Genomic DNA, 14,407 nt, shown 5'->3' with positions numbered 1-14,407 from the left:
AAAGGTCGTATTAGAACAAGACACATCTCATAGTAAATTCATATAAATATCTACCCATATACACTAATACAGTTGTATGGACTGAGGAATTATTTTATAATGGCAAGGTTAAACTTGAAGCTTGTCTTTAAAATACGTTTGACACAGGTAAGAAATTTAGTCACGTCTTCAAAACCAGAGTCACTACTGAGTGAGAGGGGAAGACCATGAAAACTTAAATATATATATATATATATATATATATCATAAATATTTTATTGTTGGACAGTCTATCAGTGGGGAAAGAGACTCATTCTGGATATTACCAGTCATTTGGTTTTAGTTTTAATTGTCTAACTCAGATTCTTTCTTTTATAGAATCCAATGATACTTTATAAAACTGAATGTTTTTCATACAATATATTCTGATCACGGCTTTCCTTCCCCTATCTTCTTCCAGATCCTTCCTACCTCCTCACCATTTAAACTTCATACTTTTTTCCTTTCTCTAGAAAACAAACATGCAGATTAAAAATAAAACTATGGGGGCTGGGGATTTAGCTCAGTGGTAGAGCGCTTACCTAGGAAGCGCAAGGCCCTGGGTTCGGTCCCCAGCTCCGAAAAAAAGAACCAAAAAAAAATAAATAAATAAAACTATGAAAACAAACAAAACGAAGGAAAACCACACGAAATACAGAAGTACAAACATATACACACATACAAGCACACAAACACAGACAACTCTATAAAAACCCCACAAAATCAGAAACCATAAGACAAGCAAAATGCCAACAGATAAAAAAGCCTCCCCACCCTAAAAGCAATATGAGACAAAAAAAAAAAATTAAGGCAAAGGACACTAGCAATAGGACAAAATGGCAGATTGGGAAAAGATGTTCACTAATCCTCCATCAGACAGAGGACTAATATCCAAAATATATAAATATCTAAAGAACTCAAGAAGTTAGACTCTAACGAAACAAAACAAAACAGAAAAAAACTAACAAGACAAAACAAAAAAACCCCAAATAACCCAATTAAAAAAAAATGGGATACAGAACTAAACAGAAAATCCTCAACAAAGAAAACTTGAGTGGCTGAGAAACACTTAAAGAAATGTTCAACATCCTTAGTCATCAGGGAAATGCAAATCAAAACAACCATGAGATTCTACCTCACACCAGTGAGAATGGCTAAGATCAAAAACTCAGGTGACAGCAGATGCTGGTGAGGATGTGGAGAAAGAGGAACACTCCTCCATTGTTGGTGGGATTGCAAGCTGGTACAACCACTCTGGAAATCAGACTGGAGGGTCCTCAGAAAATTGGACATAGTACTACCTGAGGACCCAGTTATACCTCTCCTGGGCATATATCTAAAAGATGCTCCAACATATAACAAGGACACATGCTCCACTATGTTCATAGCAGCCTTATTTATAATAGCCAGAAGCTGGAAAGAACCCAGATGCCCTTCAACAGAGGAATGGATACAGAAAGGGTGGTTCATTTACACAATGGAATACTATTCAGCTATTAAAAACAATGACTTCATGAATTTTGCAGGCAAACGGATGGAACTGAAAAATATCCTGAGTGAGGTAACCCAGAACCAAAAGGACATGCATGGTAAGTACTCACTGATAACTGGATATTAGCCAGAAAGTTCGGAATACTCACGGTACACCCTACAGACCCAAACAAGTTACACAAGAAGGAAGGCCCTAGTGAGGATGCTTGAATCCCACTTAGAAAGAGGAACAAAATAGTTATGGGAGGCAGAAGAAGGGAAGGGATATCTGAGTGGAGAGGGTAGGGTTAGGGAAATAGCAGGGTCAGGATCAGGCATGAGAGACAGCAGAGAGGCCCAGAGAGCCAGGAGAACGAATGGAAATATGCAGCAGCTGGGGGTAGGGGATGGGGAATTCTCTGGAAGTCTCAGAGACCTGGGATGAGGGAGGCTCCCAGGAATCAATGCAGATGACTTTAGTCGAAATGCTCAACAGTGGGGATATGGAACATGAAGAGCCCACCTCCAGTAGCCAAACAGGACCCCCAGCGGAGGGATGGGGACACCAATCTACCTACAGCTTTTGACTCAAAATTGGTCCTGTCTAAAAGGAATGCAGGGACAAAGGTAGAGCAGAGACTAAAGGAATGGCCGGCCAGTGACCGGCCCATTTTGAGACCCATCCCGTGGGTAGGCACCAATCCCTCATACTGTCAATGATGCTGTGTTGTGCCTGCAGACAGGAGCCTAGCATAGCAGCTCTCTGAGAGGCTTTACCCAGCAGCTGACTGAGACAGATGCAGATACCCACATACAAACATTGGGCAGAAGTCAGAGACCTCTGTGGAAGTTAGGGGAAGGATTGGCCCTCAAGGAGATGGCAACTCCTCAGGAAGGCCAATAATATCAACTAACTTGTACTCCTGGGAACACCCAGAGACCAACAGAAGAACATACATCAGCTGGTCCGAAGCCCGGCACATATACAACAGAAGACTGCCTTGTCTGGCCTCAGTGGGAGAGAATGTGCTTAATCCTGTAGAGACTTGATGGCCGGGGGGGGGGGGGGGGATCCAGGAGGTGCTGCTCTCTCAGATGTGAACGGGAGGGGACATAAAGGAGGAACTCTATGAAGGGAGAGGGCAGCCTTTGAGATGTAAATAAATAAATATGCCAAAACAAAGCAATATGAGACCAAAAAATAATCCAAAGTACCATAGAGTTCACTTTGTGCTGCCCACCTACGGTCAGGCACAGGACCTGCCCTCAAGTGTGATTTTATACCCAGTGTATTCTAGGAGTTCTTGGAAAGACAGAGCCCCTGGTGAACAGGAACCATTAACTAAAATTGAATGTGTACATATGTACACATATGAGCACATATGTATATTTTAAACGAAGCGTTAAGTGACAACTGTTGGAGAAATAAGGACTTAACTGTGCTTTTACGTCTGATGTGGGAGTGAAGAATTCTACAGAAATAGGACTGGACAAAAAGAGCAGGATCTGGCAGGAATAAACAGGGCCCGGGAGACCTTAAATCTTCAAATTCCTCTTGACTTCGAGAGCCAGGGGTAGGACTTTTCTGGAAGGAGGGCCTTTTGACCTACTTTCAAGTATGTAGATCAAAAGCTTCATTTATCACCATTTATTATGACTTCCCATAGAAAATCAGAGGAAGATACAAGAGACCTGGTAGGCTTTATGACTAGTTTGGAGAGAGGAACTCTCATTTGGATTCCCCATCTCATTGGGTAGAAGATTTGCTTTCGGTGAACCAAGTGGAAACTGGAGAGAGATAAGTGGGGGTGGGGTGGGGTAGGGGGGTGGGGGATCCATTCTGCTCCTGAGGCCTCCTCAAAGTACTGTATTAAGGCACCATATTTTGAGGTGTTGTGTTTGTATCCCTAACAGCATGTAATGGGCATTCACATTTATTACTTAGTGATATTGACTAATGTTTGAAAGGCATCATGGGTTAGTGTTAAAGCCTGGTGCTTGGAAGCCATCTTACCTGAGTTTGAAGTCCTACTCAGCTTCTGTATCCTACGAGCTCATTCCTGTGTGACACCTTGTGAACAGGTCAGGGTATAAAATGCAATAAATGTTACCCACACGAAGAGTACAAGGGAAAAAAAAATCAACAGATAAAAGGGAACCAAAGTTCTCAGAAAACAGCCACATTGGAGATCTACAAGGTTGGGAAGCAGGGGAGAGAGCTCAGGCCACAGCACCCAAGTGCCATCCCCAGATCCCATGGTTATGGCTTTTGTTTTTGTTTAGAATCAGGTGTGTACTTTCAAACCCAGTGCTGGAGTGGTGAGAGCTGACAGACTGCTTGGGGCTCCCTGACAGACAGCCTAGCCCTGTTCATGAGTACTAGGACAATGAGAAATCTTTCTCTAAACAAACAAACAAACAAACAAACAAACAAACAAACAAGATCAGTGCCTGAGGAACAAAATTCCAAGGTTTTCCCTGGCCCATATGGGTACTGGGAACCAGCTCACACATGAATTTACACCTCTCCCCTCCACAAAGATTCTATAAACAGATTGACTGGCGGGAGAGGTGGAATGCTAACCAGAGCCAAATTATCCTGACCATCTTTAGCCTCTTTATTAGCTTTTCACTCTAACATCCAGGTCTGACCTCACATCCTTGTGACTAGCAAGTGAAACCCTTTGGAATGTATTGACAGCAGACCCCTGGCTTCCACCAACCCCATTGGCACAGGTGTCAGCAGGTATCACCCATGACCCTTCGGCAGGAACTCTCCCCTTTGCTCTACCTGCCTACCTGCTGTTCCAGCTGATGCGCTGAAAAAGAAAATGCCTGGATTTATGACTTTATTTTGTCCTGTAAACTACCAAAATTTCAAGAGACTGTTTCCACGTTTGAACATGCTATTTGTGGCAGCCTAAATCTGTGTGCCCTCAAAGAGCTATAGGCAACTAGAAAATGCTGATAGAGGGAGAGAGATGTGTTTCCCAGGGAAGAGCACACCAGCTGTTTAGCCAATATCAAATGGTGAGCCCTAAAACATACGTGCAAGCGACATTATACAGACTGAGCAAATTATACTTAGGAATGTATGTGTATGTACATGCACGCATTTGACAACAAGTATTAGAAAGGGGAACGCAGATTTGAAAGAAATCAAGGAGGAATAGATGAGAAAGGTTTGGAGGGAGGGAAAGGAAGGGAGAAATGACGTAATTATATTATAGTTTCAAAACAAGGAAAAAAACCCCCAGACTTACTTTTAAAAGACAGAATTAAAAATAACATTCAAGAGCTTACTGTATGCCCAGTGGTTGATCTCTGTTGAAAGCTTATAGGTGCAGGAATTCTCACCCCCAGGAGAAGCATGCTTGAGCATGCCTGCTGGCCTCTCTCACAAACGCCATACAGAGGGAAGTGGTGCATGGATTCTTACTGATACCACACGATACTACCTTGTGCTCATTGCTGTCCCACCGGAAATCAACTAACCCATTTAATGTCCCGCCACGAATATCTATAGCAGAGCAATGGTAATTGACTTGACCAACTGGAATCTTTCTTGGAAATTTGACCTGGACATAGAGGAAGAGAATCTGTGGTGTAATATTTGAACCACAAGTAGAGAGACGTCACGACACCGTCTTATTGACGGAACCATGTACGGAGCTCCAGAGTGAAGAACTAAAAATGAGATCGATTTTGATTTCCAGTAGTGGACCCATGGTGTCTCCTGTCATATGACTTCTGGATCGGTTTCAATAACTTACACTCATTCAGTTCTAGTTCATCCATTTAACGTATAAATCTTTAAAAAGCCTGATATTGGCTGTGTACAAGGATCCCGGGGGATTTTGCGACGTGCCTGCTGTAAAAGCATGAGGACCCGAGTTCGGATCCTTGGCACCCGCCCACCTAAAAACTGAGTTGGGTAGCATGCTTTTATAACCCTATCTGTGAGGGTGCAGAGCATTAGAGGCAGGCTGGTCCCTGGAGCACACTGGCCGCCCACTCTGCTACAGCTGAAGTTCTTAGGGTTCGGTTGAGACCTTGTCTCAAAAGCTAAGTTGGAGCTTACGTTTGTAGCTCACATACTAAAATTCAAACGATGCGGGGGAAATTAGCGCGGCCCCCGAGAAAGGGTAACATATAAATTCATGAAGTATTCCATCTTTTTTAGAAGGTGGCAAGAGATCTAGGAAGCCCCCAACATTGACCTCTGGCCTTCATGTGCACATGCATGCACACGTACATATACACATGTTTGAACTAACCATGTGAAAAATTACATCTATAGCACACACATACACACACGCGCACACACACACGTACATTCACACACGTCATACCACAAAGCCATCTATTATATATATACATGTATATATATATATATGGATATGGATATGGATATGGATATAACAATAATCTTCATCTGAATTTACTGTAAAGATCTGCAAATAAGAAATAACAAAAAGTAGACCTATTCAATGATGCCACAGAAGCAAGAGTGGCATTGCTTCGGGAATACTCGGATAGTTGGGGGCATGAAGGTCAGTACTGACATGGAGGGTTCATCACTGGGTAATTCCATTGATGGCTTTACCTCCCAGCTGCCTTCTGCACTACGTAAGCTATGCTAACAGAGAGGACATAATCAGGTAATTTCCAGATCGATTCTGCTATACCCACAAACAAAGAATGTGCTGATTTCAGCAACAGAGTCTCTTCACCTTACTGAGAGGCCACTGAAGAACACTGAGACCACACAAGCCAGTGAGGGGACACAGAAGAACACTGAGACCATGGAGGTCAGTGAGGGGACACTGAAGAACACTGAGACCATGGAGGTCAGTGAGGGGACACTGAAGAACACTGAGACCATGGAGGTCAGTGAGGGGACACTGAAGAACACTGAGACCATGGAGGTCAGTGAGGGGACACTGAAGAACACTGAGACCACACAAGCCAGTGAGGGGACACAGAAGAACACTGAGACCATGGAGGTCAGTGAGGGGACACTGAAGAACACTGAGACCATGGAGGTCAGTGAGGGGACACTGAAGAACACTGAGACCATGCAGGCCAGTGAGGGACACTGAAGAACACTGAGACCATGGAGGTCAGTGAGGGACACTGAAGAACACTGAGACCACGGAGGTCAGTGAGGGACACTGAAGAACACTGAGACCATGGAGGTCAGTGAGGGACATTGAAGAACACTGAGACCATGAAGGTCAGTGAGGGACACTGAAGAACACTGAGACCATGGAGGTCAGTGAGGGGACATTGAAGAACACTGAGACCATGCAAGCCAGTGAGGGGACACTGAAGAACACTGAGACCACGGAGGTCAGTGAGGGGACACAGAAGAACACTGAGACCATGGAGGTCAGTGAGGGGACACTGAAGAACACTGAGACCATGGAGGTCAGTGAGGGGACACTGAAGAACACTGAGACCACGGAGGTCAGTGAGGGACACTGAAGAACACTGAGACCACACAAGCCAGTGAGGGGACATTGAAGAACACTGACAATACTCTGTTATTTTACAGGCCTCTAGGCCTCTCCCTGACCAATATCGTGTAAGGAGGTAAAGTTCACCTAACACTGGGATTTTCATTTAATAACTCATGGCTTCCTAGTGAAGCATTGTCTACCCATGCATGCAAGGCACCTGTGCTAGAATTCGTTTTTTTGAAATTGCATTTTAAAATTAGCTTACAAAGTAGGTTGTTTTCGTGCGTGCGTGTTTCACCTTAGCTAGGGTGAATGTTCTGCCTTCCTGTGCCTCCATTCCTAGTCCTGCTTAACCCTTTAGCCCCTGGTATTTCCCTTTCCACCTTCTTATCACATGTGCTCTACTGTCCTCTCACCCTTTAAGCACCGCCTCACCCATGCTACGGTCTCTTTTTAGCTTCCTGTCCTTTACAAACATTTCAAATCGGGAGGGCATGCAATATATATATGGCTCTGGGTTACCATGCACACTATGTTCTCCAGTTGTATCTGTCTTAGTTAGGGTCTGATTGCTGTGAACAGACCCCATGACCAATGTAAGTCCTTATAAAGGACAACATTTAATCGGGGCTGGCTTACAGGTTCAGAGGGTCAGTCCATTATCATCAAGGCGGGAGCAGGGCAGCGTCCAGGCAGGCATGGTGCAAGAGGAGCTGAGAGTTCTACATCTTCATCCGAAGGAAGCCAGGAGCAGACTGAGCACCCTCAGGCAGCTAGGAGGAGGGTCTGTCTCCAAGCCCACCCCACAGCGACACAATTCCTCCAGCAAGGCCCCACCTTCTAATAGTGCCACTCTCTGGCCAAGCATATGCAAACCATCACAATCTCTCTATCTGAAATTTTCTTTCCCTTTATTGATCCCATTTTCACGTGTTGTACTGTCTTCTTCATTTCATGCCACGGGTTGTTTGTGTCTTCATAGACTTCGTTGATGGATTTGCTCATATCCTCTTTAATGTGCTTTGCCTAATTAGTAATACCTATCTGGAAGGCCTCCTCTTGTGCTTCAACTGTGATTGCATTTCTCAGTGCCTACAGTGGTAGGGCTGCTGGGGTCTCATAGAGACACACTGTCTTGGGTGTTTTGGTCGATTGTGTTTTGACACTGGCATCTAGACATCTGGGTTTGGGATAATTGTAATTCCAGATGTTGATATCTGTCCTTGTCTTTATTTAGTGGTTTCTGTTGCCCTCTCTGGATCTTAGAAACATGTGATGGCTGCGGGCTGCCTAGTAGGGAGTGCTTCTGAGAGCCTGCTTTTTGGCCACTAGATGTCCTGTGAGTTCCGAGGTATTGGAAACTGACAATGGGGATTTGTTGGTGAAGTAATTGTCAGAGAGTTCACAGGAGGGAAAAAAGCTGTGCTTGCTATAATGGTCTGCCTTGCATAGTACCCTGAGAATGGAGGCGGAGAGGTAGAAGAGACCCCAGTAGGTGGCCTACTATAGGTCTGAATTATTATAATTGGGGGACATAATTGGGGGATATATCATTGGAGAGAGTGAAGATCACCGAACTGGTTCCCTGGGTGATGTGGTCAGCACGTTTTCAGGGAGTACCTCTGAGTGTTTGGTGGCTGAGACAGAGGGATGGAGCCTAAAAAATGTAAATTTATAAAATTTTATTGATCGATTATTCATCTTATTTCTTAAGCAATTGGGGTCCTAGCCAGACTGCTCTTAACTGTATCTCCATCTTAAAGTGTACCCTCCACTTCTTTCTTCTGCTTCTGAGCTTCAGGTCTTATGTTACGATTTGTGGGTTCATTTTATATTGAGTTTTGTGTAGGGCGAGAGATAAGGACTTAGTTTCATCCTTCTACATAGAGATATCTAGCCTTTCCAGCACTGCTTGTTGAAGATGCTGGTTTTTCTCCAATGTGCATTTTTTTGTGTCTTTGTCAACCACAAGGTGTTTGTGTTGTATGGACTTGTATTTCAGTCTCTTCTATTCTGTTGGTCTATCTAATTTTGGCCAAGTACTATGCCGTCTGCATTACTTTGTCTCTGAAGTATAACTTGAAAATAGGAATGATGATACTCCCAGAAGTGTTCCTTTTGTTCAGTGTTGCTTTGACTACCTGTGACCTTTTGTGCTTTCATGCAAACTTTAAGATTCCTGTTGCTGTGAAGGATATCAGTGTATATTTGATTTGGTCTGTATTGAATCTGTACATTGCTTTGGATAGAATGATCATCTTCACAGTAATGTTTTTTTCCCCAATCCATGAGCCTAGGAAGCCTTTCTGTCTTCTAGAGTCCTCCACAATTTATTTCTTCAGGTTTTAAAGTTTGTTATAGAAGTCTTTTGTTTCCTTGGTCAGGTGTATTCCAAGGTATTTCTTTAGGGAATTATAAGTGAAAGTCCTCCACTCCTTCAGGTTTTTTCTTTTATTGAGTGTGTTTGTCATTGGTGTGTAGAAGGGGTAATGGTTTCTACCTATTAATTTTGTATTCTGCTGTTTGGCTGAAAGTGTTTGTCAGTTCAAAGAGTTTTGTGATGGATTGTGTATAAAATCATATCACCCACAAAAAGATACTTTGACTTCTTCCTTTCTTATCTATATCCCTTTCTCTCTCATGTCTTATTGTGGTAGCTAAGACTTCAAGTACTGTATTGAAGAAAGTAAGCAACCTCATCTTGCTTTAGATTTTAGTGGAAATGCTTTGAGATTTTCTCTATTTTATATACTATTGAAAGCAGGTTTTTCACATACAGCCTTTTATTATGTTAAGGAATGTTCCTTCTACTCAAAAATTGTCAGGGCTAGGGGTTGGGGATTTAGCTCAGTGGTAGAGCGCTTGCCTAGGAAGCGCAAGGCCCTGGGTTCGGTCCCCAGCTCCGGGGGAGGGGGGGAAGAACCAAAAAAAAATTGTCAGGGTTTTTAATATGTGGCATGTTGGATTTTGTCAAAAACCATTTTTGTTTATTGAGATGACCATGTGATCTCTGTGCTTGGGAACATTTATGTCATTTATAACATGCATTAACTTGTATATATTGAAACATCTCACCTCTCTGAATAAGCTAACCTGATCATAGTGAACATTTTTGGTATTTTCCCTATTTTGGTATTTTGTAGAGAATCTTTGTATTTAAATGACCAGAATAACTGGTCAGATATTTTAATTTTTATTGGGTCTTTAGCTGGCTTTGGGATCATTATTACTTAGCTTTGTAAAAAGAGCTGGTGTAGTTTCATTCTTTTCTATTTATGAGGAGTTTGAGAAGCCTCAGTGTTAACTGTTTTTAAAGGTTTGGGGGGAAATTCACCAGTGAATCCATCTGAGACTAGACTGTTTATAGTTGGGATAAGTGTAAATTATAGCTTCCATCCACTGTTCAGTATAAATTTATTTAAACTGATTGTATAACCTTGGTTCAGTTTTCTTAGGTCATATGTGCTTTGAAATCTATTTAATTCTCTAAAATTTTCCAGTTCATTAGAATATTTGTTTTTTACGTAAAACATAATTTTCTGAATATCACTGGCGTCTATTTTAATGGCTACCTTTCCATTTCTTCATTTTGGGTTCTCTCTGTCTCTCTCTCTCTCTCTTTCTCTCTCTCTCTCTCCCTCTTTTGGTTAGTTTCACTAAGTGTTTGTCTATCATTCCCCTACTCCATCGGTTTTTTTGGGGGCTATCTCTACATAGCCCTGGCTGTCCTGGAGCTCTCTGTGTAGACCAGGCTGGCCTTGAACTCACAGACACTCACTTATCCCTGCCTCCCAAGTGCTGAAACAAAAGGTGTGACCATCACACTCGGCTGGCTCACCTTTTTAAAGAACCAACAGCTTGTTCACTCCTTGTCTTGTTTTCTTTGCTTCCGATTCATCCTTTTCTTCCCTGACTGTGATGACTTCTTCCTATGTACCGAGTTAGAGCTTGGCTTGTTCTTCTGGGTCCTAAGGTACATAATTTAAGTTATCTTTTTGAGATCATTTTGGTTTCTTAATATAGCCACTTAGAGATATGAACTTCCTTCTGGGGTCTGTTTTGATTCAATCACATACACTTTGATATGCTCTATGTTTCCATTTTCTTCTTGGATTTTTTTATTCTTGAATTATTCAAGGATCCATTTTTCATTCAATAATGTGTTACTTAATCTCCACGACTTTGTGCATGTTCCAAGGTTTTCGTACTGTTGGGTTATTTTAGTCTCATACCAGTGTGATCAGATAGGATACCGACAGTTATTTCAATCTCCTGTCCTTGTTGAGACTTGCTTTGTGTCCTGATTTATTTTGGAGACAGTTCCACAGGACACTGAGAGGACTGTGGACTCTGCAGCGGTTCCACAGAATGTTCTCTAGGTGTCTGTAAAATCCACCTGTTGTCATCTAATTGCCACATTTGGCTCCCCCGCTCCACAGCCCCCCACCGGGAAAGACATGTCCGTTGGTGAGAGTGGGGAACTGAAGGCTCACAGCTCTCCTGTGCTAGAGTTAATCTGGATCTTTCCGGCTGGTAGTAGTTGTGTCTTTGGACATGCTCAGAGCATGCAGCTTAGAATTGCGCCATCCTCTTGACGGATTGCTTCCTTAATCTGTATGAAGTGACTACTTTTATCTTTTCTCATTAGTTTTGGTTTGAAGTCTATTTGTTGTCAGATATGAGAAGAGTGACACCTTCATGATTTGGGCCTGTTCGCCTGGAATATACTTTCCCATCCTGTTATCCTCTGGTTGTATCTGTCTGTGGCAGTGATGCGTACTTCTTGAAGGCAGCAATTACACGGTCCCTGCTTTTAATAGTGTGTGTTTTCCCACTGGAGATTTGATATCATCAATATCGAATTTCATTACTGAAAATATGTGCATTGGTTCTTGTTATTTTGTGAATGTTTAGTGATTTTTTTCCTTGTTATGCACAGTTTTATTTTTTTCCTTCAGTCTGAAGGATCCATTCCTTCAGGGCTGGCTCAGTGGTCATAGATTCCTTTAACTTATTTTTATTTCAGAAAGTTTCATTTTTTTTCCCCTTCAATTATGACAGACACCTTTACTGGGTATACCAATCTGGGCTGGCAGCTGTTGTCTTTCGGAACTTGAAATGCATCTGTCCAGGTCTCCTGCTTTTAAGGTTTTGATTGAATAATCTGCTGTTATTCTGATGGGTCTGCTAGATCTGTGACTCGGTGTTTCTCTCTTATAGTTTTCAATACACATCTTAATCCTGTATGCTTAAGTGTCTGAATGACAGGATGAGGAGGGGGATACTTTATGGGGTACAACTTTGAGGGTCAAGTTATATGGGCAAATGCCATGCCTATATGAGTAATGCAGAGTATTGATACTGAAATAATTTCTAATCAAGAGAATTGCCCTTCATACCAATTTATAAACTAGTCACACAGTATGAACACATGTATAAAAGAAGAAAGGAAGATAGTTGGTTTCTAGCTTGATGTTGCTCCCAAATTAGTCCATTCCATGGTAAGTGGCTCCGTGACAGTTTTGATTATTTTCTTTTAAAAATTATGATTATTGTTTGGTAGTTGTGACAGGGATATTGCTGTGGTACTTAGGGTCTCTCAAAACTCACAAACTTCCTTCTTTAGCCTTCTGAGTGCTGGATTACAGATCCCTGCCCCTGGCCACTTCATGGACCAGCTTTTGATATGGTGTGTCTTGTACATACTAATGCTGTGCAGAGGTACTGCTAGGCTCACACATTTTTTGTTACATTTTATCTCATGCTAGAGTGCTGTGGTAGGCTACCCCAGGCTGTCCTCAAAGTGCTGATGCCCTTGCCAGAGTCTTCTGAGTGCGGGTGTGTGTGTGTGTGTGTGTGTGTGTGTTATGGATGACCACTGCCTCACTGTTGAAAGGTCTTCTGGGTTTGTCTTAGTTTGATAGTGGGATAAACACTGTGGCCCAAAGCAACCCTTGACCTCTTCAATGTCCCACTTGTCATCCAACAGCTTGTTACTTAATGACTTTTTTCTAAGGTTTTCATACTGCTGATTTTGTCTTATACTTTGATCTGATAGGCTACAAGGAGTCATTTCAACTCCCTGTACTTGTTGAAACTTCTTACTTCTTAGCGATGAGTATAAATCCACAGCTATTTGGTTCTAGTAAGTGGGCAAAGTTGTGTTTCTTATTTGATCGATTTGCTGTGTCATTATTTCTAGCACTTAAATTTGATTAGAAACAGGGTCACTAACCACAGCGCTCAAAATCCTTAAACAAATTCCAACATGAAAGAACAGTCAAAGTCAAAGATCAAGAATAACGGACACATGCCACTTCTCACAAGTGAGAATGCCTTTAACAGTCCTCCTGGATCTAAATGGCGTTTTTTAGGGCTGAAGCAGAGCAGCGATGGCTTGATGGCTGTTGTCTGTGCAGAACTTAGGGCCGCATCCCTCCCACGTGCAGAATGCGGTCCACACCATTTTCCCAGAATACCTTGCCAGGCAGCGGCGCTTTTGGAATAGATCAGTCCTGCCCAGACCGACACTGAGAAAACAAGCCACAGGGAGGTGAATATTCTAGGGAACGAGATGGGGAAAATTTAAAGCATTAAGGGTATTTATAAGGATGAATGGAGAAGAGGCAGAAAGTTAAATAGTGAGCGAACGAAGCCTGGATGCCCAGAGTCTTATCAGCTACTAAAAACTCTTCAAAGTCAGAGATAGACTTTGTACACAGGCTAAAGAACACAGCCCTGGAAAATAGCCGTGCACAACAAATGCTTATGGAGCAAACTAGAGCTTATGTGCCCTCAAGTGAGGGACGGGTGTCTTTTCCAAATGAGGAAGAGCAGAACTCTGCAAACTAGACGTAAGCCCCTAGCTTTGCTGAAGATCCCGGAGCTGTACACGGAGGTGGAAGGCTGCGAGCTCCTTTTGCTAGGTCTTTAATGACGATATTGCTCAGTCGGTGAAGTGCTGGCTTGGGTAAGGACTCTAGGAAAGCTGGTCGTGATGGTGTGTGCCTGTAATCCTGCTCTCTGCTGGAGCTTGCTGGCAAGCTGGCCTTGCTGACTCAGTGAGCTCCAAGTCCAGTGAAACATCCTGTCTCAAAAAAAAAAAAAAAAAAAAAAAAAAAAAAAAAAAAAGCACAGCGCACGGGCGCGCGCACACACAGATACACTCAAAAATTAAATAATGACAGTTTTTTGGGGTGTCTTCAAGGGTTCCTATGAAACTGGAGCTCTTTTCAGGTCTTGCTGTTTTGGTTTTCATGTCAGGAAATGTAATATGAAGGAAAACACTACTGTTGGTACTTGTTTTATTGGGTATTTTATGTATTTACATTTCAAGTGTTATCCCCTTTCGCGGTTTCCCCCTCCTCCTGCTTCTTTGAGGATGCTCCCCCTCCCACCTCAACGCCATGGCATTCCCCTACGCTGGGGAAAAGAGCCTTCACAGGACCAAGGGTCTT

The 14,407-nt window shown here is 42.7% G+C and overlaps 1 protein-coding gene and 1 non-coding gene across 10 annotated transcripts in view; both read left to right on the top strand.

Annotated features, from left to right (window-relative positions):
* The window catches only part of Bmp2k (BMP-2 inducible kinase), a 153,388-nt gene that overhangs the window by 117,743 nt on the left and 21,238 nt on the right, over positions 1-14,407 (top strand). For 7 of the 9 annotated variants that reach the window (XM_087584030.1, XM_087584029.1, XM_087584037.1 and 4 more), the window contains exon 16: positions 1,545-1,607. In XM_087584030.1, coding sequence (XP_087440156.1) covers positions 1,545-1,607 — 63 coding nt within the window. Of the gene's footprint in view, positions 1-1,544; positions 1,608-2,227; positions 2,685-14,407 lie in introns of those variants that run through there. The other 2 variants (XM_087584033.1, XM_087584038.1) reach the window with 2 other exon arrangements.
* On the top strand, positions 5,562-5,668 carry LOC120096760 (U6 spliceosomal RNA). The gene has a single exon (XR_015637826.1). It is a non-coding gene; the product is annotated as a U6 spliceosomal RNA (small nuclear RNA).

Source organism: Rattus norvegicus, chromosome 14 (assembly GCF_021556685.1).
Source record: "Rattus norvegicus strain SHRSP/BbbUtx chromosome 14, alternate assembly SHRSP_T2T, whole genome shotgun sequence".
In the NCBI taxonomy this organism is placed as follows: Eukaryota; Metazoa; Chordata; class Mammalia; order Rodentia; family Muridae; genus Rattus; species Rattus norvegicus.
Note: the sequence above shows the minus strand (reverse complement) of the source record. Positions and strands in the feature narration are given on the sequence as shown.